The sequence below is a fragment of the Zonotrichia albicollis genome, chromosome 5 (assembly GCF_047830755.1).
Source record: "Zonotrichia albicollis isolate bZonAlb1 chromosome 5, bZonAlb1.hap1, whole genome shotgun sequence".
NCBI classification, from domain to species: Eukaryota; Metazoa; Chordata; class Aves; order Passeriformes; family Passerellidae; genus Zonotrichia; species Zonotrichia albicollis.
This window is the reverse complement of record NC_133823.1, coordinates 23,039,080-23,066,192: the sequence shown is the minus strand read 5'-3', so window position 1 is coordinate 23,066,192 and position 27,113 is coordinate 23,039,080. Positions and strand designations below refer to the sequence as shown.

Sequence of the window (27,113 nt, the reverse complement as noted above, 5' to 3'; positions counted from 1 at the left end):
TCACAATTCACTGCTGGGTCAAGACAGTTTGCAAATGAAGAAACTTTAGCAGGGGAGCATGTCCAAAGAAGGAAGATCCTTGGTTTTTTCTAGGGACCAAGGCTACAGTGGAAGGACAGAAGCAAGCACTCAAGCCTGGCATTTTATTCTAAAGCATCAGGTCAAGAATTAAGGACCCAAGTCCTTATTTTTGAGTGTCACTAGGTACAGCTGTTCAGTAAATAAAGTTACATTTTTTTGCACAAACAGGAACCTGCTCCTAAACCAAGTCTGAATCGATTGTCATGTGGTATCTCACTCTCCCAACACATGAATAAAAAATTATTTTTTATCTCACAGAAACTCCATTCAAGCTTTCAAAGAAACGTATTTGAGTTTTACGGTATATGGATTACAACTCCTAAGCCAAAACTTCCCCCTATGCTGAAGAACAGGAACGAATACAAACCCTGTTAAGCAGCTCAAGTGTAAAGTAATGACAACAAATTTAATGCTTACTCCTAAATTATCTGTCAAAAACCACCCTCATAAGCTCTCTAGGAAGTGCTGTTTGCAAAGCTACCTATCAGAAACTTTAAACTGCAGCTCTCCTCTAAGAACTGAATCTTTTTTTTTTCTGCATGGCAGGTTGTCTTGAAAGCAGGGAAAAAGAAGAAAAATACTGAAAGTCAATGAAGTCACAGCTCTGGAAAGTCTGGCAAAAATGAATGCAGAGGACTCTAACCCATTATGGCTAAAGCAGTGCACTCCAAACAAACAGAATATATTCCTATGGCACCACCCCACCTCTGAAAATAATATGGAACCTAGAAGAAATGGGAGACTTCTGCATTATGAAGTTGAGGAGCTATCTTGAAATTTCTTCAGATACAGCAATATAAGAAATCTCCTGAGAACCTCTACCTTCCACAAGTTGATCCCAACTGACTGCCCAACTGCTGAATGTTAACACAGCAGTATTTAAAACTTTATACTTGAGCAGAAAGGATTTCCCACTGAAAGAAGAGGAGAACTTTTTTCTTTGCTCAAAAGGATCCCAAACGGAGGGATGTGCAATATGGGCATCCCTGTGCAGGCAAGCTCACCCTCAAGGCTAACGGAGCAGAACAGCAACAGGTGAAACTGCACTAGGCTTCCCAGAGAGATTATAACCTTACCATTTACTTGTTGTAAAACTATCTCTCTGAAGAACAATCTCAATTTATAGTTCTAGTGGATTACAATCTTAAATCACATGAGAGTGGATCAAGATTATGTTACCAGCATACATCATGTAAGTAAGTAAATAAGGTTCTTAAGACTTTCATCTCTATTATTAAGCATGACTGCAAATAAAGTATTATTTAAACTAATTTCCAAAATCAAGTAACTTGACTATTCTTAAATCTAATGTCTGTTTTTAATGGCTGATTTTAGAATATGTCTTAAAATCCTTGTGCTCTTCAAAGTTCAGATTTACTGTATCTAAATGATAGCTCCTGAGGGATTTGCATGCGCTCCTTACCAGCTTGATAAATCCATCAAAAACTTCTCCTTGAACTGAAATGCTGTAAGTTGGTTAAGCATCACACATGCAGGAGTACAAGAAGAAGTGTTTATGTTTCTGCTGAAGCCTAGTCATTAAAATACATGTTTTTTAGAAGCACATCAGTTCAAAAATGATGGCCAGAAGAGATCAATATGCCTGATCCTTTTCATGTGCAACACAGCCTTTACCCTGACTGCTAAAAACTGGCTTTTGTAAGGAAATCACACTGAAAATTCCAGTTAGATTTTCTGAGCGCGAGTCTCACATAAAAGAAAACTCAGTAAAACAAATATTTTGACAAAATCTATTTTTTGGTGATTTCTACAGCATCTTCATACTCTGCAACAATGAACTAAGAAGTTATAAAGTGAGGTTATTGTTGATTTCAGTTGGGATAAGGATGTAAAATGTGTTTATCATCAAATCTTGATTTTCCAGCTGCCAATTTGGGAGGGAAGTTGCCTATTACGATACTGTAATTTTTGTCCCATACTGGTTTGGTCCCACTCTTTGATGGAAACACAGAAGGGGAAAAGATAAAGGGTACACCAGAAAACACTGCTGAAATTCAAAGGGGCAATTCCTACTGGCAGGTTGTGACAAAACCTGTATGATGCAAATTTCAGCAGAGGAGTGCTAGCTAGAACCATGCTGATACATTCTATACTAGGGCTACTGCTGTATAAAGAAATCGTATGTTCAGTTGGACAGAGCAGTGAAAATTTTTCTGCTGTTCATAAAAATGAACTTAACCAAATCGCTCACCTTTAAAAAAAATGAATCTCAAAATGCATTTTTCTTTTGAAAAAATTACTATTTCCATTATTTGGTTATACTAGAAGCATGCCTAAGGCACACATTTTCTTCTCTGCTAAGAAGTGTTGTTACCTTTTCTCCTGTGTCACCCTTCAGTCCATTCTCACCAGCATCCCCCTATAATTGAAACACACATTACATTTTAATGATTTTCTGTAAGAACACAGTATGCAGAAAAGAGTCAGCATTCCAACAAGATTAAATCAATGCAAGCTGATTTTGTTCATCAGATACTCAGACATGGTCAGGAAGGGGCTATGGCTTACAGGCTTCACTATAACTGCAATCCCTTTCACAGATCTGTAAAAAAAACCCCACCAGAAAGCATCAAAATACCTGCTGGTATAATCTACCATCTTTCTCACGTCACTGCAGTTTAGCAAGGAAGGAATGATTTAATGATTCCATGATGATTCAGCACTTTAAATTAGAAATACATTTTTCTTCCCAACACAGACACATTCACCTTGATGTATCTATAAAATTCAGATGACAGTTGGACAATCTCAGTAGTTTTTACTGAGATTCTCAAGTAATTTATAGCACACACTCTCTGAGTCTGAAGTCCTTCATGAATGATTTACAAACTAAAAAAAATTCACTAAATGTCACTCCTCCAAGGAGCTTCCAATGACTTTATCTCTACATAAATTCTATGCACTGTTTTTGTTAGAAAAGTGATATTTTGATAATATTTTCAGGTCTGAGTAGACATTTTCTATTCAAAAAAGGTCCAAAATTTTAAAAGAAAAATTTCACAATATTTATCTATAAAAAGAGACCAAATTTCTACTCAGTCATGTAACCATGTAAGAAGTCCAGACTACATCAAATATGTTATATGTTGTTTTATGTTAAGAATACAGGCTGAAAATTTCTGTGGGACTTGAGGTTCGTTTAAAGCACAATAAGTATTAAAAAGCAAAAATTATGGATAAAAACAAAGCCTAAGTAGACTAAAAACACATTTCTGGCCTTGGTCTGATAACCAGTAGTACTGTTCTAATAACATTATACAGTATCTGTCAGATTTTTCTGAAAATCTCAATGTGAAATCCTTTTGGAGAAGACTTCGAAATTTATACATCACAGCCACTGATACAATGGGAGTGAGCTAACAATCTAGCAGCACTTTAATTAAGGAAACATACATGAAACATGGAAGAGTAAGAATGAGGAATGTTACTCAAGTTCAATTAACATGATTAACTTATTGAGAGGATCTGTAAACTACACATTTTAGAAAAAGAAACTGCACATTTCAGAAAAAGACAAAGGATAATTATGGAAAAATAGAATGGGTTTAAGTGACAAAAATTCACCAGATATTAAAATTCATAGTTATTCCTTTATGTCTGAAAACAAACTAAGGATTACTGAAGTACTTTAAAAATATCATTTTAACAGAATAAATGATTTCATTATGCATATTTCATGATTACATAGTTCTGCACGTGGGGCACAGAGTTTCAAAGATTTCCCTAAATTATTTTTATGGCGTGCTTTTGAAAATGTGAAAGTAATAGCCTTGGCAAAGCATGTTTCCAGCTGCTATTACACAGATTTACATGGACCTGGAAGTGAAATTCAGTTTTAGCTGCAAAGACACAGGTAAACATTTCTCAAGAGCAAATTGCACCTCAGTCCAAACAACTTACTTTTTAAACATAAGGTCAGTAGACTTGCAGAAGATGAGGCTGTGCATGGATTTCTACTCAAAAGAAGGCTTATGCTATTTCTCAAACTGCCCCTGCGAGCAGGTGAGGGAGCTCAGCTCTAAACTCACTGTGCTCCTACCCACCACTATGCCTGGAAGAGCAGAATTATACTCCCCTTCTGCAGCATGGGCTGGTTCCACCCCCTTGTCCTGCCTTGGTATGACTGGACATCAGAGAAGCAATTTCTTGCTAACTCACTGCAAGTAAGAGCCCCATCAGTGTGCCTCTCCAGACAGCATCACTGGGGGCAGATTCCCTTGCTCTTACTTAAACTGACACAAACACAAATAGAGCATTCATTTTTTTTTTTCCATTTTTATTTTTTATTCCATTTCCATTTTTATTTTTAGCACGTGGAGAGCTTGTTATCCAGGTATCACTGAGAATCTATGTAGTTTTACCATTCTGTTACCTAATTGCTTTATTCCACACAGGTGTCAGAGCATCAAAACCAAGTTATGAGAAATGTGCGGATCTCTAATTTATTCAGACAGGCTCATCATTTTCTGAGACTCACCACAGTTAGGATTAGTTGCCTGATTGCTCATCTGTGCAGCCTTTAACACACAATCACTGCACTCTGTGACTAATCCCACTGCAGTAATCACAGATCAATAACCTCCATTAGCAGGTATTATGTGACCCTTGGAAAGGCTGCACTGTGCCACTTAAGTTCCAGGTAGGAGCTGTGGTTTTTTATTTTTAAACTCGAGATCAGTGCACTGCAAGCAAGTTACCCAAAACAGAACCACAACAAAGGAAGTGAAACATCTCACCTTCTCTCCTCTTTCTCCAGGGTCACCCTAAGGAAAATAATTGGAGCAGAGAAGTTATAAGTTACTATGGTAAAAATTAAAGTGTTAGCCTTACTATCATTAGTTATTACTAATGTTAGTATTACTATCCTTACTAATAATTATGTCACTAGTGATGACTACATCTCAGATGATACAACAAGAAAATCTCTGATGAACAATAAAATATGTAAATTTAATAGATCTCAATGGACAACACAACTTCAACATTTTTTTAAAAGCTTCAAGGGTTTGCATGTGAAGACCTCTCTCTCTCCGTTTTGTCCTAGACCCTGACAAACAGGCAAATGTCTTTGGGAAGCAGCCTGCAGGGACCTAGGTGGCTCCTACGTGTGGTTCTCCATGTTTTGGGAACAAACAAAAGAAACAAAAAGTCTGGATGTGAAGGGAAAGTCTTATGATTCTGTCGATGGCTCAGAAGGTTCCTCAAGAGAGAGAAATTGCCTTAAAGGTCTTGAACAAATTCACGACTGTTCCAGAGTAAAAGGCATTCAGCGCTCTCTATACTCTCTGTAACAATCTCTGTAACAAAAAGATGGCTTATAGCCATTACTTTTTTCAAAATTAAAACGTGCTTGAGAAACTGCAAAAGCACTTTTGCACGCCAGCCTGACCCTGACAACTCATGTCTGCATTTGTGGCTCAGAGCTGCACTCTGGCTCATCTTTGCCCTTCTGATGGCTGGCAGTCGCTAGGCAACTCAGGGACTACAGCTGTGAATACGAATGAAGCATCAACTGCCATAATTCGGCTTCTTCTCTATACAAAGTAAGAAAAGGTCATGCTCCCAAATGGTTTGTTTTCATTCCTGATGGACAAACAGCCAGTCAGTAAATGCAAAGAGGCTGCCTTGCATGTCTGTCAGCAGCAGCATGATGCACAGAATCAGCTGAAGAGCACATGTGCACCAGGGAGCTCACTCGCAGCTGATGGGATTAGAAATTAGCATTGCCCCCTCCAAGAGCCCCACAGATCCCATCATCTTGGACACGTTGAGTTCTCTTTTAAATGAAGTTATCATCATAAGCTTTATGTTCTATCTCATTTGTTCAATATTAAAACAGCAGAACAAACTACAGAACAAGAAAGTGCAAAGAGTCATTCTGATGTAACAAATACAGGCTGAGACATGCTCCTAATGAGGCTTGTTGCTAACTTCCATAATAGCAGGATCAGCCCTCAAGACTTCACCCTGACATTTGTCAAAGAACTGACCGCAGAAGTTCTTGAAAAGAAGCCTGAAACACATTGTAAGGGGCATAAACAAAGCCTTTCTGAAAAGGTCCCCAAATTCCCAAACACTTGCAGGCATATTGCATTCAGCTGGCAGTGGATGCCTATGAATCAGTGCCCCCGACTGGAATTACACATGCACAGCAGAAGAAAATGCTTCTTTATGGTGAGATGTGTAAAGCCTCTTACAGCACTGATCACTGGAGGGAGCAGATCATTAAAAGTCAGTCAGAACATAAACCCAAGTTGGAAAGCACAACTGTCATTTACATATGCATTCACATGCCCTGTGCTTCTGTTTTTAGTTAATTTTCAATACTGACCTTGAGCCCTGCTTCTCCCTTCTCTCCTGCTATGCCAGGCAAACCAGGTTCACCCTAAAGGCAAAGAAAAAGAAAGATGAAGTTAAGAAAGATGTGATGAAATATATGAACCTTCTCATAATGGGTCAGTAATGATAAACACAGTTTTAAAAGACTCTGCAAAGATGTAGCCCACAGCTGGGCACTAAAATGACTTATTTTGTCAATTAGGGTGGATTAACTCTAACCCATGTAAGGTAAGAAATTATTCTTCTGAAAAAGGTGGAAACACACAGACGTGTCACTAAACAGGAAGGAGACCTGTGACTCCTGATTCTTAAAATCTGTCCAATTAGCCTTAAAAGCACAGTCTTCCCAGCAAGACTGCCAATGCTTTCCTCTTCTCTACAACTTAGAAATGCTGCAAAAAAAGGCTTGTCTTAATTTATTTTGACATTTGTGTTTCTGGTATCAGATGGAAAAGAGATAATGAAAAAAAATGAGAAGGGCTGGTTTCAGAAATGGAAGAATTTGGAAAACCAGAGAGCTTTTCAATTTTTAAAATATACTTTGCTTATCCATTTTTTATACCAGTGGTTGAAAAGTGGTTTTAAAAGATTTAAAAACTGTCAGCATTACATCAATGCTCCAAATTTTGGGTATGTTCAATGAGTAGTATAATACTCTTCTACAGTTTAAGGAGTCATAAATTATTTTCATGAGTCAATCAGAAAATAACATTTATTTTCAATCTTCTTTCCCATCTTCAATTTTAAAAATAAAGAAAAGAAGCCAACAAGAAAAAAAAAAACATGTCAAACAAAAAACCCCCGAAAAATATGTTTTAGTGTTTATATCCCACATTTATGGGAAAATGACAGATATTTATTTTACATAAAATAATGTAATGGTTAGACTTATTGTAAAACAACTAGAGCTTGGGCTTACTGTGTAAAAGCTTCTGCAGATGTATATCTCAGTTTCACAAGAAATACCTCTGATAACCCTCACATAGAGAACTGCATCACGCTTCCAACATGGCAAAGCACATTAAAATAAAAGCCAAAGAAAGATTTTTAAAAGTCTGCAGCTTGGCCCTTCTAAAAGCCCTTTGCTATTTGAGTGTAGAAAAATGTGGAAAAGTTAAATCCAATAGCTAACATAGCAATCAAATTTGGAACAGTAATTTGTATCAGTAAGTCAGTGAACAATTTTCACACAGTATTCAAATTTAGTACACATCATGACCCAATCCTCTACTCAAAAGTTACAGAGCATTAAGATAAAGGCTTTTCTAAACACAACAAGACATATTTTCTATTCCTCCAAAAAAGTCTCCTACTAAGAACTTATCTCTTTCTTACTTCTGCAGGCAGATTTAATCATAGATGTATTAACTCTGATTGTCTGTGAAAGCAAGTTCCATTGCATTTCTAAATTAGGTAACGGAATCATTAATTACATTTTAATTTCCTCAAGACTTGCACTGTTTCAAAAAAAAAACCAAAATCATCGAAGTTCTAGAACACTTCTAGTGAGGCATTTTCCAAGCCAGAGCAAAAAATAGGTACCATTAAGCCCTCAGGGAATGAAATAGTCACTTGTGTCAGCCCCTTCTCAAGGCCCCTTTGTACTACAGTAGCTGTGATAAAGTGGCACAGGCATTTGATATATGAGTGCTCAGGATTTGAAGCTGTTGGAGATTAGGTGTGAGTGTCCTAAAGGATTGACCTAAAAGGCTCTTGAAGAAAATTGCCAGTTGACAAAATGAAGCAGAAGGGACCCATGAATATACACTTGTTTCTCCTCATCCCCACACCCCAAACACGCTTGCTTCTGTCCTCTTCATTTTCAAACAGCTGCTGTCGGCTGATGTTTTAAATCTCTAATCAAAAGGCTGAAGTCCCAAGATTGCACTTTCCTCCTAGGTTTACATATCAGTGCTATGGATGCAGAGGGCCACTGCTGTGACAAAAAGGAAATCACAGAAATAGAACAAAAAATTATTTTCTTTGGAAAAAGTGAAAACCTCAGCCTGTCACCCAGTCATAGTAAATCCCCATTCATACCAGCAATTGCAGTTCTGACCTATGTGCAACTGCTATGCTCAGCACTACACTTACAGTAATGAAAGTACTAAGCAGAGATACTTGAAGTGCAGAAACTAGCTCTGGGAATGGGAAAGATTGAAGGCAAACCTAGAAGGATAACACAGAAATGACCTTGTGCCTTTATGTTTTTGAAGCGATTATCATTCTCTTGGGAAAGTTCAGAAGAGCAGGGAAAATATTCTTTTCCCTATGTGAGACCTTTATTTTCTTGTCTATACAAAGAATCAGTGAAAAGAGGTGAACATGTACAGTCCATAAGATGATCTGTGCCCTAGCCCTGATGAACATTCCAAGTGCAGAGCTAAACAAGCTTTGTGTCAGGGAGCCTCCCTTTGTCACTCTGCATGTCTTGTAGGCATGGCAGTCTGGCTTTATGTGCAGATATTTTTACTATTCCAGTAAGCCTTAACATAATCCCCCCAAAATAAACAAGAAAAACCAAACCACAAAACAAACATAAAAATGCTTTGCTCAAAGTAATTATGAAGCAAAGAGCTGTTAACTTTTGCAGATGAGTAGATTGATAGCTCTTCCCTACTCAGATACTGTCATTTTAGACATGTTCATCCCAAAAAATAATTTTGATTCTTGGCATGAAAATAATTTAAAATATTTCTCTTAGGAAGTATAGTTAGTTACTTTTCTTCTGTTTAGTTACTTTTATTTATTTATCTATTTATTACTAAAAGCACGTGTTAAAACCAGAGTGGAAAATGCTGTTAAGAGTAAAACTGGAGTGTAAAATGCTGTACAAGTACACTTCAGCCCCACAGGTTAGTGTTTTGGAGATGAGCAAAACGCACAGCTGACTTTTAAGAGGCTGAGGATGATGACCCTGCTATTCAAGGAGTGATGCATGCAAGGGAACACCAGACACTCAACAATGTCATTCGATGCAACAATTTAAATCAGACTGCTTTTCAACCTGATAAAATGAAAGCTATAAAGCTAAATCCTCAATCTCACATGTTTTTTACATTCACCAGGCCATGGCTAATGTCTTTCCTGACTGCTGCTGTAGTCTCTCTTTAATTGCATTGACAGCAAAGGTGTTACGTTGCAGAAACAATTGTCTTGAGCACATCGGCTAGGTTTCAAACCAAGGCAGCATATTTTTATCTTTTCTTTCATAGAATCACAAAATGCTTGAATTTAGAAGGCACTTCTGGAGATCACTTTTGAGGCCCTTACTTGGATTCTACCCAGTATGTCCACGTCTTGTAGTGAGGAGCCCACAACTGGACACAGTACTCCAAGCGTGGCCTTGACAAGTGTTTTTTCCCATTTAAAGAGTAATTTTTTCTATAGTACATCCAGCTTTAGCTCACAGCTCAGCCCTTCTCCAGTCATGAACCCCTGAGAAATTACTGCTCAGTAACAGTGATGGCAATCATTCTAAAACTTCCTAGTGTCTATAAAACCCAACCCATGATCCCAGTCAGAGAATTTATGAGGGCTAAACTGCAACCTGACACAAGAAAAATATGTAAGACCCAGAGAAATTGTGTGAAGGTACCCTAAGAGCATCCCCTTGGAACTTATCCCTAAAAGGGATGGAGAGTGTGGAAGATGCTGTAGTGAGGTGTGAAGTGTCTTGGTACTCAATTTAAATCAATTGTTACTTATCCCTTCTGCCCTTCTGCATTCTTATTCTCAGCTAAACCATACTGCAGAAGTTGTCCTATGCAATGAGCACTGTGTGGAACTACCATGATACACCAAAAAAAAAATTAAAATCTCCCTCCTGGCACCGAGGTGGGCTGTGATTTCCAAAGGCCACCTCAGCAATGTGCAGCTTAACTGACACCATGATGGAAAGAGCAGAAGCTCCATGGGATGCTGGGGAACCTGCAGCATCTTACCTGAACATCCTCTCTATCGAGGTTTGGCTGCACCAAAGCAGCAACAAAACTACCAGATGCACAAATGTCATGTCCCACATTGGTAAACATGCAAATATTGCATTAGAAATACTACTCAGGTAACCCTTGACTTCTTTTTCAAATGAAGTTATTTTTATCTTGCCTTTGTGTAACTTGACCAAGCCTCTAACTCCTTCCTGTATTTGGGCAAAGAACAACTTTTAGCACTCTGCTCAATAAATAGGTGTAGCAGTTTCCTCAGATACTCTTGTTGTAGGGGCAGTCTTAAAGCTTACACTGAAGTGAATCAAAATTTGGTGAGTACTCAGGTGTACAGAGCATTGCTTGGGCTCTCTTGGTAATATGAGAAAGAAATCTGTCAATATGAACTCATAAAATCTACTTCATAACAGGTCTGAAAATATATCACCCACCAGAGTCCATATTAAAGGAGTTAAGGCAGTTGAAAGCATGCTTCTCCTTACTGGAGTGCTTTCTGCCCCTGAGGCATATACCTTCATATCCAGAATTAATCAGCTAAAAATAACATGGCTGGGGGCCCCAGCTTTTCTTGTTTGTAACAGCAAAACAGCCCAGAGGCTGCAGTTCTGAAACAGGTTTTGTTTTGGTGAGATGCAATAACTCTCTACACCAGCTGGTTGATATCCACCTCACCCTGAAAGAAAGGCTGTCATATTGCTATATTTTTCAGTCACTAGAATGTAATCAATTTAAGGATAAGGAAACACAAGAGGCCCCAAACATAATCCAGTCTAATTTTACTCTAAAATACATAGATGAGGACAGAAAGTAAAAAAGAGGTTTTTCAGAAATGTTACTATGATTTCCATTTCAAACCAGGGTGGAATTCAATTCCTTTCAACTGGCTTTTTGCGCGCCTCAAAAGTAACTTAAAATTGTTTGTTTAAGGACTGGAAATCTCTCCTGGCCCACTCACCAACTGAAATTAAGTGGAAAGTCTCTTCAACAAGACTCAGCTGGCCTGCAAACATGTCTGGGAATTTGTGAACTATATTTATGATGTTTCCTCCCTTTATTTGAAAAAATGTTAGTACATGCATACCCTTCCTCATTTCGCTGAACAAATTTGATACTGTCACCTTCAAAATGTGTTCCTACACAGCACTGTACACAGTAATAAGGAAATACATGTAAATTAGAGAAACAAAAATCATGAAGAAAGCAGTAAGAAATGTGCATACCCAGACTCTGAATCTACTGATATGAAGGAAAATTGTTTGAGGTTTATCATATTGCTATTGCAAATCTACCAGAAGAATTTGAAATTAAGGGATCTATCCTGATCATTCATTCTGTTTTCAATATACCCTTACCAAAAAACCCACCAAAATATCAAGTAGTGCGTAAGAAAAGTAGTACTATGTAAGAAAAGATTTATGGAAGTTTAGAGTGAGGTGTTTGTGCACTCCAGACAAACTCCTATTTATAACAAAGATGGTTATTCGCACAAACTCCAGAAACTGGGTTCCTTCAGCCAAATACCATCTTAACACTTAAGGAATCTCTGCTTTTCTCTTTGTGGGCTGCTGCAGTCATTGACAGCCCTTATCAAATCAGTAACACTTAACAAATACCAGAATATATATTCTATACTTGCAGAGTTTAACTTTCCAAGAAGTCCTTTGTGGCTATTTCAACACAATTAATGTATGAATGTGGTATCCTCAGATCACTGCAACCTCCCAGCACCTTGCAGAATTAGTGCTTTTCTGTACTTTTCAAGTGCCTGAGGAACTTCTGCCAGGGATGGAGAAAGGGAAGTTTATCTGCCACTGCATTGTGACAGAAAGAAACCTGTGGCTTGCACAACAGTCTGCAAAGGAAAGATTCCTTATTTCAGCAGGTTTTGGTCCACCCCAAAACCAACACTATTTCCAGCTGCAGGTATTATTAAGCAGCTCCTTTCCAGTTACTGTTCTCAAGATAAACTTGCTGCAACTTCTCAAATGTAGGAACAAATGAAGACTGTAAATGTCCTTGCAAGACTACCTGTAATGTTTCACTGGATTTGGCCTAATGTGTGAAGGTTTTATGGCAGTGATTTTGCTACTCTAAATACAAAAAAAATTCTACTCGTTAACAGTCCTGCAAAAACATGTGGGTTGTGTAAAATTACACTTCCTCTAATATCTAGAGACTGTCTAAGACAAGGGGTTCATATGTTAAGGGATTAAAAGACTGCTCTAAGTGCACTCAAAATTTATGATCTCATTCCCAGACCTATGGTCAGACTTGTCAATCATCTCCCATAGCTCAGTATTTCAATTAAAGAAGAGGTGAAACAAAGAAAAAGGAAAATTACAGACGCATGTAGATGATGGAGATGACCTAACTCTGTTTTGTTCAACTGCTTGAGGACAGAGCAAAGCTAATTCACTGCTGATATTCACTGGCTGAAAAATACTTCATTGTCCAAATGAGAAAAGCATTCACACACTTAATTTTAAGCATGTGCTTAACACTCACTGCCTTTTAAACCAAGGAAAAATATTAACTTGGAACTTAGTGCACTGCACATGCTGCTGCCTGACAGAGCGAGCTCACTGGCCAAATGACGACAGGACAGTAAGGCTTTTGTAAAGTCCTTTATCTACGTCACTTCTAAAAAGGGGATGACTCGCATCACACATGCAAGTTGAACCCAACTGTTCTGCAAGTCACCATGAATCTGAATGAGTAAAGCCAGAAGTGCCAGCAGGCGGCTCACAGTACAGCCCGACTCTTAAAATCACCACTCTGGTCCTCATCAACATCTCATGTGCTGCACTGCACTGAGAATCTGTTTTTTCATAGAAATTGGAAGAACTGACCTTTTGATAGCAAAATATTAACATGGGATTGCTAGGCTGCATTATACTTTCTAACTCTAGACAAATACTGCTTCATTTAAACTTCATTTCTACCAGTGTTTCCAAGCTAACAGAATTTTTAATCTATTTATTAAAGAGATAGCAACATTCAACTTTCACCTGCCTAGTATTAAGAAAATAATATATTTTTTGCAAATAAGGAAGTGGTTTCTAGTCAATATAGACCAACAGCTGAGAAATCAAATTAAAGAATGCAACAGCAATTTATTTTTATCTGTGTGGCTTTTGTCCTGGTCCCTCTGTTTCACTTTAGTAATTCAGTTTTTTTTTTTTTTAAAGGTCAAAAGTAAAGCAGTCCAGCTACACTAAAAACACTCTGACATCTTTAATAAAGTGGTAATAATTTTAAAATGTCTGCGAAGTTATAGATGTGATGAATGAAGAAGTAAATCAAATAAATAGACACCCATAAATTGAAAATTTTGGAGTTTTTTAAAAGCACAATTTAAAATTAATAATCAACATTTAAAGATGTGTTTTCATCTTCCCATAATGTTCAACTGCACATTTCTTTTATGCCCCCTGAAACATGACAGCAAATAAGTAAGTCTATGTGGTCTCCTAAAAATAGACATGCAACAACCTTGCCAAAGAGCTTAAAAAAATTCCCTGTCTCCCAAAATGACACATTAATCACACATTTGACACATTTCATTAATATCAATTTTTTCTGCTCATTTGAGTGAATTTTTCTTGCTGGAGTTTGCATGATTTCTATTAAAAATAAAGTTCTTGAATAAAATATGAATCATCAGTTCTGTTCTATTCAAAGCAGTTTCCAACTTCACCAGTCCAGTGTTCTTACATATTCCTACAGATATGCCACAAAGTAAATATTCACTGGCATTTCAGTCAGGCCACAAAAATTACTTGAATCATGTACAGCAAGAGCATCTCAGTTGGCAAGCACTGTCTACTATTTCTGTTGCAAGTGAATTCAGTTATAAAATATGGAGCAAAAAATCTAAGGACTTACTGAAAATTTGTTTCATATTACTTTCTTATAAATTCTGGTATTAAATATATATATATGTCTGTGAGTGTGTACAAATATAGTTAATTCTAAATATTTCTTATTTTGTTGTTTCCCATTAATTGTAATATTCGGAATAGTTTAAAATAAATTCTTATCACTATCACTAAAGTGAAATATATGGTTATTGCATTATTTCTTATAACCACTCTGAAAACACAGTCCTAATATTATGTATTATGCTATTAGAAACAATACTCTTTTTTTTCTTTTTTAGGAAAGAAGAACTAAAAGTAAATTACTTGAAACAGCACTTATTCCTAGGGCTCTTGGTGAGGGAAGCAGAAGAGAGGATTGTCTAATACAACCCTTATTCACTACCATCTGCTGCTGCTTGAACCTACTGAACATATATATCATACACTTTCTTTTTGGCATCCCTTGCCAGTGCTTTTGAAGTTCACTAGGAATGCTAGAGCTTGTGAGAACAACAGATGGATAATACTCTTTACAGTCATGGAGGGATACTATTGAAACTTCATCACCCAGATTTGCCAAGAAACCTTAGCAATGCTGTAACACAGCCCTGCTGCTTTATTGTGACCTCTCCTTATGGAGGGCCATTCTGAACTCTGACAGTGACTTGCCTAAATTAGCATTTCCTTGTGGTTGTATTCAAAAATATTTGTTTGACTTATTCCTCTGTGTTTTCATCCCCAAAATTCAATTTGAAATTATCCTCCAGCTGCACTTCCATTTCTTTTTATTTCTCTATTTATAGGTTTTATTAACAATGTATTGGCACCACATCAGTAGCCAGTATCAATGAAAGTGTTTGCATTATGAGACTGAGTTAACAAAAAGTAAAAAACCCTTTGTTTGTTAATATGCTGACTCAAGTAACACACTGTTAATATGCATTTCTTTCTACAACCTATCAGTCATCACCAAATTTGAACACTAGACTTTCAGCTTGTTCAGGTAAAACTAGAAAAAAATTACTTCAGAGCACAAAGCACATTATGCTATATTAAACATGGCCTTTTCCATGAAGTCAATTTGAAAGCACAGTTCTGGATATAAGGCTGCATATTGTTCATGTGAACAAGCCCAATATTGCTTTAATCCACTACATAAATACTGGCAGTGCTGAAAAAGTCAGAGAACTCACCACTTGTCCATCCCTCCCTGGAACACCAGGCACTCCAACAGAACCCTGGAGGGAAACAGACGCCAGTGTTTAGCAAATTAAACAGGTCATGAAACCTTTCATCTCATAATACAGTGTTTAGAAATAATGGCGAATGTTTGCTTATTGGAACTGCAATAAATTTTTCAAGAACTCGTTTTTATCCAAGTTGAGCTCTCCTTTCAGTTGAGATTTTTTACTAATTAGACATATTCTCATGTTGTACATTTTAAGGACTGTATGGCCTTTTCCAGAAACAAGCTTCAAGCTCATGTTTTGTAATGTTGTGGATGCTTCACAATAAATGTTAGAATTAAAATGCTATTCCATTTAATACTCTCAATAAGTTTTGAGACTGATCCCATGCAATCAAATATAGCACCTGAACAAGACTATTAATGCTTCTAGAGGGATCATTCAAGCTCAATAACTTGTAGCACCAATCAATCTCAAGGCTTTAAGAGATAATATGCAGTGATTCAGTCTGACAGTACAAATTACAGATACACTTTGAAACTGCACCAATATCAGTGCAATCAGAATTAAAAGGTCAATACAGGCCAAACACAAGTGACAAAGAAGAAAAAAATAATTAACAATGACTTCTCACATTGAGAGATATTTTTTTTATAAAGCTCTCATACTGTAAATTTCTATGTGATAAATAATTTTTTGAAGGTCCTTGTGCAACTTGCTATGAAAGTTCAGAGAAAACACAAAGCATGAGGAAAGCAGGAAAGCTGCATAGGCTTGTACAGCATTCTCCTCTTATTTTATAAATATGGTGCTGCTCAGTAAGCAAACTGAAAGAATTTCTGCATGGAAATTCACCCTCTATTTTGCTTAGAGGTGTCACTAAAATTATCACCAACACCCAAAGGAAATGTGTTCAAAATGGATGCAGACATTTGTCAATTAATAGAGTTGGAAAATCCTGTTTAACAGGAAAAGGAACCAACTCATGAGGGCCTTAAGAATCCTCCAAGAGCTAGTAACAGAGCTTTGAATCAGTAAGAAATAATACACCGCATCCCAGCTTATCTCTTTGACTCACAATGCTCTCCCCTTTCTCCCAAAGCTTCCACTTTGGCATCCTTGTTGTCTCTTCTTGCTGAATGCATGGTCATGGTTTTAAGCTACTACAAAAGGGCCTGAGTGAACACTTTCACATCTCTGTACCATTTTTCCAGAAAATTAGAAGGCAAAGCTCAAGAGGGCATTAAACTATCAGCCTCAATAAACTACCCTATGTATAGCAGTTCCTCCTCTCAGTGGCAGCTGATTATTTTTCTTATGAAACACAGGATGTTAGAAAGTGTCAAATGAAGCTGATTCTACTGTGATAAGTAAATGTTTATCAGATATTCAAAAGTTCATCAGCACATGGGTTTTGCTGATGTCATACACGCAAAGTATCCTCCTCCACAATTCTCAGGGTATAGCTTTGTAAGGGCAACTTAGACATGAGCCACATTCCTGCATTGCCAAACACAAAGGGTAGTCCTCTCCTTCAGCCTGCAAACTCCATAGAGCCCACAGCTGCCAAAATTCCACCAATTTGTGTACTTTGGGATTACGTTCTTACATATCACAAGTTTTCTTTCTTTTGTAAAAAAGTTTCATTTTAACAGATGCTTCACTCTAAAGATCATAATCTCAGAAGAAGGAAAGCAGGCATCTTTCTCACATATGTCAATACTACTTATTCCTTCCTCTTTTATTTTTCCTTTATACAAATTATAGCAGTTTTATTAAATATCTTTCATACAAATTTTCAATCTTTTGAAATCAGTTAGAAAATTACTCACCTTGGTGGTATGTGAGTCAGATGCCGGAAAAGTACCACTCACTAGCTGTTGTGCTGATATTCTGAGGACTGTTTTAATGGAGTAATTCCATAAATCATAACTCACTCAATCAAACCGAGGCAGTCAGCTTTAATGAGTGTAAATAAGGCTTGAGGCATTCCCAGGAAGGCAGGTCTCAGGTTACCAGAGGAACAGGAAGACACCGGCAGACCACCTGAACACCACCGACCAAGCGCTATTTATCAGCAACACCTACGCCCTTTGTTTCTGCTGGTCAATTCTTTAGTCATATGGCACTGATCTACTTGAGTAGAGACATGCATTTAATCAGAAACTTTATCTCCCCACCTTTCACAATGCTTTAACTTTGGTTTCCTAATCGTACCAGTCTATGAATGAGAAAATTATAGTGACCTTTTCACCTGCAAGTTAAGCAGACAGATTGAAAACAGTCTGCTCTGCATTGCTTGAACTTCATATGATGGGGGAAATGAGAAATCTTATGTCTCACGTTATATGGCTCCATTTTGCAAAACCAAAATGCAGAACCTAAGCTAATTGATTCAAAGCAGTGTACAGTAGCTTATTCCATTCACCTTTTCTGCATGCAATTTGGCACGGGAGGAATAATCACTTTCACAGCATTGTTGTTTATACTGTACCTTTTGTCCTGGAGGCCCCTGAGGTCCCTGCAAAGGGAAAACAATTAAATTAACATCAAAACTCCAGCCAATTTAAACTGAAATGACTAACAAAGACTGTCTTATTGTGTAAGCACTCTGATACTGGACTGAAACCAGCTGATATTTTATAAATCAAAGAAAAGTAGGAGTTTATGCTCAAAATGCACAATGAATCTTTCTTCTTCACTTTTGGAACTGAACTTACTACTATCAAGAATACTCAAATTTTCCCCCTTCTAATATTTTCTCTTCCAAGCCATCTGTTTCTTCCAATACTGACAAATCTCCCAGCATTAAGATGACTGTGGTTTTTCTCTTTTATATCAACCAACAGCCAGTTGTGTGTTCACAGTAACAGCATATCAGCTTGTCAGCATAAAAACAAGGTTTATGCAAACAACCATTTTTGCAATGGGGAGAAGCATAAACTTCAAAATCTTCTCACCTTCTAAGTATCACCACACATGACTGTGTTATACCCAACTTGTCATGTGTGCCATCCTTTCCAAGTTAAGAGAAAAATCTTTAGCTTCAGAAATTGTTAAGAATGCTCTTGGGAAGCAAAGAACCACCATTTTGTCCCCATGAGCTGAGAAGGCAGGAAGAGATATCTCAGCTCAGGAAAGCTTAACTTTCCTTTATGTCATACAGGAGTCAAAGTCTTGTTGATATTAAGAGGACCCATTTCTCAACTGGTGCCTCTGAAGTACCCAGGTGGCCACAGTGGAGAGGGGAAACAGAGAGAAATAGATCAACCAGCCACATCCAGGACACTTTGGCAGTCTCTTTTGGTAACAGACAGACCACATCCAATAGAGTTCTGTGCAATTTTTTCCTCAGGTTACTACTATGGGCACTGGTGCAAACTGTGGGTGGTGGTGGTGTACCAAGCAAAGTGAATTCATAGTCAATGAAAGTGCAAAACCCAGCACAAAAACTGGGGAATACAAATCCTTCTGATGTGAGAAAGTATAAAAGAAGAACTGATCGATACCAGAACTTTAATTATTCAGGAAAACAAAAGGATTTTTGCCTCAAAATGTGACTCTGATTTTATTCTTAAATTAGTGTGAAGTTAGGCAGAATCCTCCACTGTCAGTAGACGGAACATTGCTTGTTGGAACGTTGCTCTGACGCGACTTTAAACTGCTGACAAGGAAAAGCTCCACTGGTGGTAATTCTGAGCGCTGCATTCACTGACATGGATGAAAGCCTTGCAGTTTTAAATGGTATGTCTAAGGTTTGGTATCAAGTCTTGCAAAAGCATAGATGAATGCGCCTTCTTGAAAGTTTTGCCTGATTGTTTTAACAGAAGAAAGGTATTGTGAGCATCTCCTTTAGACTGCAGAGACAGATTCTGATAAAGGAAACCCACCTTTAATCCCTTGCCTTCAAAAGAAAGCAGAAGTACCTCAGTGTCCGGTTTATCTCGGCTGTTTGAGGGGCCTGGAAAGGCCCGGGGTGGCCTTGGGGCAGCCCGCGTATCGAAGGACGAGAAGAGGCTTCAGTTCTTCTTTCGGTTTTTATGTTTATTAATTGTTTATCTAAAAGATGTTCTTTCAGCCGAACAGAGATCTGCTCAGCAGTCAGCCATGAGCACACTGTCTGCCCTCCGGGGCAGCCACGTATCTTTACACCCATTGTTACGTGTACAATATTTATCATTTTTCCCCAATACCATTTATTCTCATTGCTGGGTGCACTCTCAGTAATAACCAATCCAAGAGTGCCACCATGGCCAAAGAAGATGGAGGAGAAGAGGAAGAAGAAGGAGGACAGGACACACCCCAATTCCTCCATCTTACTCCTCTAAACCCCCCTGCACATAAATCCTAAACCCTGTGTCTCACCCTCTAATTAGCTAATCTTTTCGCCATTCACCCCGGTGAAGTCCTCTTATCTTCATAAAGGTGTCGTCTCCCGTGTAGGGTCAAAGTCCAGCCACCAGACACTTCTGGCAACATTCCAGGACTCCCGGGCCCCCCAAGGGTGGTCTCGGAGGCCCGGCATCTCAGGACTCAGATCCTGAGATCCCACACCTCAGCACTCAGCACTGGTGATGATCAGAGCAATGAAAATAGTGAGCATCTGCTTTTCCAGATGGAGAAAAATGTCCCCAGCTCACAGTGCTCCATAAAGCCTGCTGATTAAATCAAGTCTTCTTTTTAGTAAGTGCTTGAGAGTGAGTGATCTGTTGGGCAAGGAACCACAAATAGAACAACAAGTCCACAAACAGTGTTCTTCCCTCTCTTCGAGTGCCTGACACCATCCTTTTCTTTTGTAAGAAAGACACAAATTTGTCTAGCATTTTAAAAATGCCAAGAATTAATGCTCAAACTAATGATTTCCCTACAGCAATGGTATCAAAACAGGCTCCAAATGTCTACATCCTGGGCATCAGTTGCCTGTTGACTTGTTGTAAACTAATGTGCTACATTTCAGGGTTATTTCAGGTCTTGGGAAAAATCCTGCCATCAGTAGGCCAAAGTGAATACAGAACAACTGAAGACCTCCATCATAGCTCATACCAGCTATTTTTATGTCCAAGGGATGGATATATCAGTTTCTAGCTACTTAAGAAGCTATTAAAACCTTCTAAAGACCCTCAGCTATATTAAATTACCATTTGGGATCCCTTAATACAATACCACTGTATGAAGGAAAAATGATAATTCACTTACTAATATTAGCCCCAAAGCAACCTGTTAAATGTACTCTCTGTTGGACTTTCTGCCTGGTGCTTGCAGCTGTCAGCTGACAGGGATGGATATAATTCAAGACATTGCAGAAAACATTTTTTCCCAGAATTTCCCCTTCATCCCTGACATCATTCCAGCTTCTCCAGATGAGTTACTGAATATGAAAATATTTACATAGTAGCCTAGTCTTGCTCTTATGATGACTTTAAAATGAATAATTCAGAGAAAAGATGCAGCAGATACTTCTCAATAAATATCTTCTGCAATTAGAAGTTTTCCATTTCTGGTACTTAAGCCTTTACTCAGACTGGAAGCAGCCCTGGTGTTTCACAGCCACTGAGCCACTTGATGACACAAACAGTCTCCAAAAGCACAACTACCTTCAGGAATTGTATGGTATTGACTGAAAAAAAAATTCAAATAAAAGCTTACCTAAATTGGTACACTTTACAATTTACATAGGATAACAAGTCCTTCTTATCCTTAGAACGTTCTGACTGCAAAACATACCTGAATGGAAACAATTTTTCTTTAAAGCACTGCTCTCTAGCATTGGGAAAGAAGCTCAAAGCCACTGGAAACTTAACAGCTCATTCACTGACAGCTCTCATCCCTCCCCCACACAAGCCAGCAGTCATTCAACTAAAAATGTGAAATTAGGTTACTAACAGAAAACTTTTTAAAACAAAACAAAACAAAACAAAAAAGCCTGTAGAACACCTCAGAATGGTGCTTATTTTTCTAGAATTACCTAAAATCTCTGATCAATGCACAGAATGACACTGGAGAGATAGAAACAAGCACGTAAATAAAATATGGTAGAAAGAAAAAAATATAAAAGAATAAAATTTAAAAAAATCTAAAATAAAAAACCAAAAACAAAACTGAAAACCAAACCAAAAACCAACAAGGTGCTTTGGCTTATTTCCAGAGGAATAAGTGACAGCTTTTAGAAGAATGAATGTAGAAAATTCCATATGAACATGTGGATTTTCTCCCCATATTACTCTACTGAACTGGGGAGCACCATGTGGTACCCATTTGATGAACAGACAGTAGGACCAGCAATCACAATCTTTATGTAGGTCTGGAGACAGAAGCAGAAGGCAAGAAATATGTGAATATTTCCAAGCAATTCCTCAGGATGCTTTGTTTTTATGTTTTTCTCTGTTTTCCTTCAGCTGCTCTGTGCTCCGTAACAGCTGCAGCAATATCCCAGCCCTGCTGTTTGCTCCAGCACATCCAAAGGGGCGCTTTGCAAATGCAGGCTCAGCCAAGCTTCCCCCTGGACAGATATTGTGCCCCTGGGCGCTGGCAGGCAGTGCAGAGCTGCTGCCACAGGTCCCCACCTCACTGCCCCCAAGCCCAAAGCTTTGGCTCTGCACTGACCCCACACAAACACAGGGAACCTGCTGGAACCCCCACCAGCTGCAGGCTCCAGCTACACCACATGTAACATACTGCCCCTCTGCCACCAATACATCTGGTGCACGAAGGAGGCAAAGCAGAACCACACAGCCCTTTACAACCACTAGCTGATCAAGAAAACAAAACAATCCCAGAAGTACAGAATTCTTTCACCTCCTAACAACATATACATATATATTATATATATATGTATCATTGATACATTGATACATTTGATCAATGACAAATTATGTTGATAGCAAATATTGGACTTTTGCCTGCATTATTGAAAGCTGCCAGAGTTTCCAAAATGGGATGCTCAGAATCAACTCCTAAACTACTGGCAATTCGTGTCAAAAAGCTCTTTTTATAAAGAGCATTTAGGCTTCAAGAATTCCAAAGAAACTTTGTGAAAATGGTTCAGACAAAGTGACTGCTCAGCGTTTTCCAGGATTATGCCACTTTTCCTCAAATTGACACATATTCACATAGGAACCGCAATTGAGAAGGCTGAAAATTTTGGTTGCAAGAAGTCTTGAATAGCCCAGAATAGGAAGATAACTAAATATATAAAAATAAAATATAGTTCTTGCTTTTTCAACCATCATGAACATTTCAGAAGAGCCCTTTGCCATCATGTCCAATTGAGTAAACCAGCTAGGCAGCTGTGACAACCCATTGCAGGCCTTCACTGAATTCGGTTCTCATTCGCGTAACTCTACATTAGGACGATGAAAAGTGAGGTGTGTTTCACCAAAGAAATTCAACTGCCCTCTGTGTTCCTCTGGAAAAGGAGAATTATTGATAATATCTAAACATTTGGAAAACTGGGTAACTAAGGATAAATACAAACGCGCACAAAAGTCTTCTATGCAATTGCAGTTTTTTAAAAGGTAAAATATTTCCATTGTGACCTGCCATTCTTCAATCACTGTTTTTGGAAATCAAACCAAAGCTCCAGAGATTGTAGCATGTCAAGTCTATGCATTATAGAAATAATTTAATGAAGCTGGACATTTCAGTTGGTCCTTAACAAGTAACTATTCAGGATAAATTAAAACAAAAAAACCCCACCAAAAATACACCAAAAATTAACAAAAAACCCTACAAACGAAAACAAACCCCAACCCACCCTCACCCCCTCTAAAATCAAACCCAACTGAAAAGATTTACCCATGTGTCGTAAAACAAAGTTTGGGATCCAGCATTCTTACTACACCTCCTTTCTAATGTTAGAGTTATATTTTCTTTCTACACTTCACATGTTCCCTATGATTTAGCAAGCTGGAAAATAAGAAAATTCTGTCCTGCAAAGGTTAAAGCTGCAGTTTCAAAGAGAGAGAGAGAGAGCAATTCAGGGTGTGATACATTAGCAACCTTTTGTATTCAATTTCTAGAGACTCCGTTGCTTCATGTTTAAAGAAATGTATGAATTAAAAAGTTGGGGCATTTTCAATTTGCAGGTCTGGAGTAGGAATAATGATTTGTTTTACAAGGTGTTAGAGTTCATGGACAATGAGCACAAACACCAAATGAAAATGCCTAACAAAAACATAATGAAAACATGAATGGTTTTGTACACTGAATAAGTTATACAGCAAAAAAGGTCACAATGGTGCAATACACTGTCATACAAAAACTCTCTTATTCCAAAGCCTTGCAAACAAGAAAACCCCAAAAACCAGAACAGAAGAGCAACAAAACAACCAGAAGAAATTTTTTTACTTCCATACCTTCTATGAAAGTAAAAGCTCTTTGCAACCAGAACACCTCTGGGAAGTATTGTGTCTGTATTTCTATGAAACAAAAGAAGTTCCAGGACTGTTGCTGAGAACAGAGATTTTCCCTTTGCTGCCTGTAAGAATCATTAAACATTTAGAACAGAATCATGGAACTGTTTCAATTGGAAAATATGTGTGAGATAATTGAGCCCAAGTGTTCACCTAACACTGCCAAGTCCACCACAAAGCCATGTCCCTGACTGCCACATCTGCACATCCTAAATAACTCTGGGGTGGTGATTCAACCACTTCCCTGGGCAGTCTGGTCCAATGCTTGACAACTCTTTCCACAAAGAAATTTTTCATAATAGCCAATCTAAATCTCCACTAATGCAACTTGAGGCACTTACCTCTTGTCCTATCACTTGTTTCTCCGGAGAAGAGATCAAACCCACCTGGCTGCAGCTTCCTTTTCAGGTAGCTGGAGACAACAAGAAGGTCCCCCAATAAGCCTCCTTTTCTCCAGGCAAAACAGCCCCAGCTCCTTCAGCTGCTCCTCACAGGACCTGAGCCCCAGACCCTTCAGCAGCTCCACTGCCCTTCTCTGAACACTTTACAGTGCCTCAATGTCCTTCCTGGAGTGACTGGCCCAGAACTGGACACAGCACTCTGGGTGTGGCCTCACCAGTGCCAAATAGAGGGGATGATCCCTTCCTTTTTCCCCACAAACCAATTTCTTACCAATCTAATGGCAAAAAGAACTGAAAATGGAAACCTGAACTAGCAAATATACATGAAGACAAAGCACATGTTTCACACAAAGCATGAATCTGCATTTCAGTGGAGTCAGTGTCTGGATCCCATTTCCTTTGTGTAAAACTCTGAAAATATGTACCTGCATGGCTGAGGAGTGTTTCATAAAGATTACAGTTTCTAGAATGCTAGTATTGAAATGTTCAGTACTGTAACATTGATGCATCACCTAGATATAAGAATGATCAGTTAAGAAAAGAGATTACTTTGATGAAAAAATTCTTATAACTTCTTAAAAAGGAGCGATCCCCTCCCACGCTATCTGCCTTAATTGATGAAAAGTGCTGCTGTTAATTAGTGCTCAAAAAGAGCTTCTTATCTTCATGCTTCTAGTCATTGTTGTGGCAGCCATTACCAAAGTGCAGAAGTTACAAAATGCCTGACTGTTTTCCCTGAGATCTCCAGCAAGTTAAGCCCAGTGCAACTGTACTGGTGCAAAAAAGGAATAGTTGCTGTGAAAAGCACAGGCTGAGAATTTCCATTTCATCTGCTAGTTCTCATAAACTTTTGCAGCTAAACAGCTTAAGGACAACACCTTATAAAATTTACTATGAACATGCTACCAGAATAAAACAAAGAAGGTGCCTACAGAACTCTGGCCATTGAAAACAAAATCACAATTAGCAGCTTCCCAGAGGAGCTATGAAGATTCCCAGCAGCTGAGAATCTGGCCTTGACCACTGGCCTGAAAGGCTGGATTGAAACCAGCAGAACTTCCCAGACAATGTGCCTGGTCCCTGAGAGTTCATTTTAACCTAAGATGAAAAATAGTATTAATTAATTTTAAAGATGTGACATTCCACAGACTTCACTGCAAGGTTACACTTTTCCACTGTCTTACACAAATATGGCTATATCCTTTGGAAGAACATCCTCCTTTTTATGAATAACCAGTGAAAGCAATAACATTATGTTTTACTTTCTTGAACAGATGCCCAGCAAGTCTGTGTAAGCACAAAAGTACTACTTTGGAAAACAATGTATCTTAAAGCAGAGGGATTTTGCATTTGGGTTAATAATCATAGTATAGATTTCTTTTGCAAAAGGCACCTTTACCTGAGTTCTCTGGTTATTCTGGAGTGTTCTGTTCATGTAAAACATATGCAAAATTACTTATATGTCTTTAAGGCCCATTTTGGGGAAGAAAATAATACACTGAGGTTTTCTTTCACCGACAAATGTGGTTGTACACTAAACATGTTTAAATTTACTTTTGAAAAAAGGAGCTGAAAACATAGCATATTTTAATATTCCATATTTTTAGTAATATGAATTAGTTTAAAATACTGTATACATAAAAGCACAAAAAAAAGAGATATCCGAAATGGAAATTAGGAACAAAACCATCCCATGCACACCTTCTATCCCACTGCAGTTTATGAACCTGAACATGCCCATCTGCCAGTGTCGGCCTTTAATATTTTCCATCACTGACTCTAACTTCTCATTAATAGTCTGCAACCAGAAATCCTAATTCTTGGGTAGAAAGAAATCACAAACCCATCTATTATTCACTTCGAAAATGAGAAAATAAACTGCAAAAACTCTTGCATGGTACTTAAGAGTCCTTATCACCAAGAACTGCAGACAAATGGCAGGGAAAGCAGGATGAATTATGAGAGCAGGACACAGCTTTAACTGAAAAGGTTGAAAAGCTGCGGAAACTACTGCCCTTCTCTCTTGAGTAGCACACATTTTTCTAGTTCCACATAATATTTCAGAACTTAATCCCTTTGGTCACCCACTGCTTGGCCTCCCCCTGAATTCTCTTAATCCTTTCTGCACAGAGCAATGATATCTTCAACTCTTGAAGAAAGCACGTCTGCAGGGCTTTCCAATGTCATGGAAACCAGACAAAAATTTAAACGGCAAGTCATTCTTTCATTCTCTTCTAACATTAAAGAGGCATGCAGTCACATCTTTATAACTTAAACCTCCATCTCATCTAAAAAGAAACTGAAATTTCTTGGCTCAAAAAGCAAACATATTCTTCCTGACACAGCAACATACAGAGTCAAAAACCTTTGCAAAGAGTTCTCCCAAACATCTCAACTGCAAGGACAGACCAGCAAAAGAAGCATGTTGGCACTAGAACAACCTGGAATGATTTTTAACAGAGACTCCTTTAAGAAACAACAGAATCTCCCACATCCTAAACTGTCCCACCACTATGCCATAACCCACACTTTTCTTTTTTACAATGGAAATAGGGAAAAAGAAAGACCATTCCTTGTCTCAAAGATGAACTCTCTTGAGCCAAAGAAGAATTCATGTCAGAGAACTCCAACACTGTCATTCTCTGTATATGGTGAAAACAAAACTCTCTTGTGTGAGAGGGAGAAAAGTTATTATTGCCCTCTCTCAAAACATCCCTCTGAAACATCATTTTCTTTTTTATTTACGGACACAGAACTTCATTTAATCAGAAGAAAAACATGGCAGCAGATTTTCAGTTGCAGCAAATTGCCATCTTTTCACAAGAGTCACTGGATTTTCTGTTTCATTGAAAGAAGAACATGAACA

At 38.1% G+C, this 27,113-nt stretch overlaps 1 protein-coding gene across 6 annotated transcripts in view; it reads right to left on the bottom strand.

The window, feature by feature from the left end:
* The window catches only part of COL25A1 (collagen type XXV alpha 1 chain), a 295,698-nt gene that overhangs the window by 54,127 nt on the left and 214,458 nt on the right, over positions 1-27,113 (bottom strand). For all 6 annotated transcript variants that reach the window (XM_074541049.1, XM_074541043.1, XM_074541046.1 and 3 more), the window contains 5 exons: positions 17,930-17,956; positions 15,442-15,486; positions 6,434-6,487; positions 4,839-4,865; positions 2,417-2,461 (listed from right to left, as the gene is read on the bottom strand). In XM_074541049.1, the coding sequence (XP_074397150.1) occupies positions 2,417-2,461; positions 4,839-4,865; positions 6,434-6,487; positions 15,442-15,486; positions 17,930-17,956 (198 nt within the window). The remainder of the gene's footprint in view (positions 1-2,416; positions 2,462-4,838; positions 4,866-6,433; positions 6,488-15,441; positions 15,487-17,929; positions 17,957-27,113) is intronic.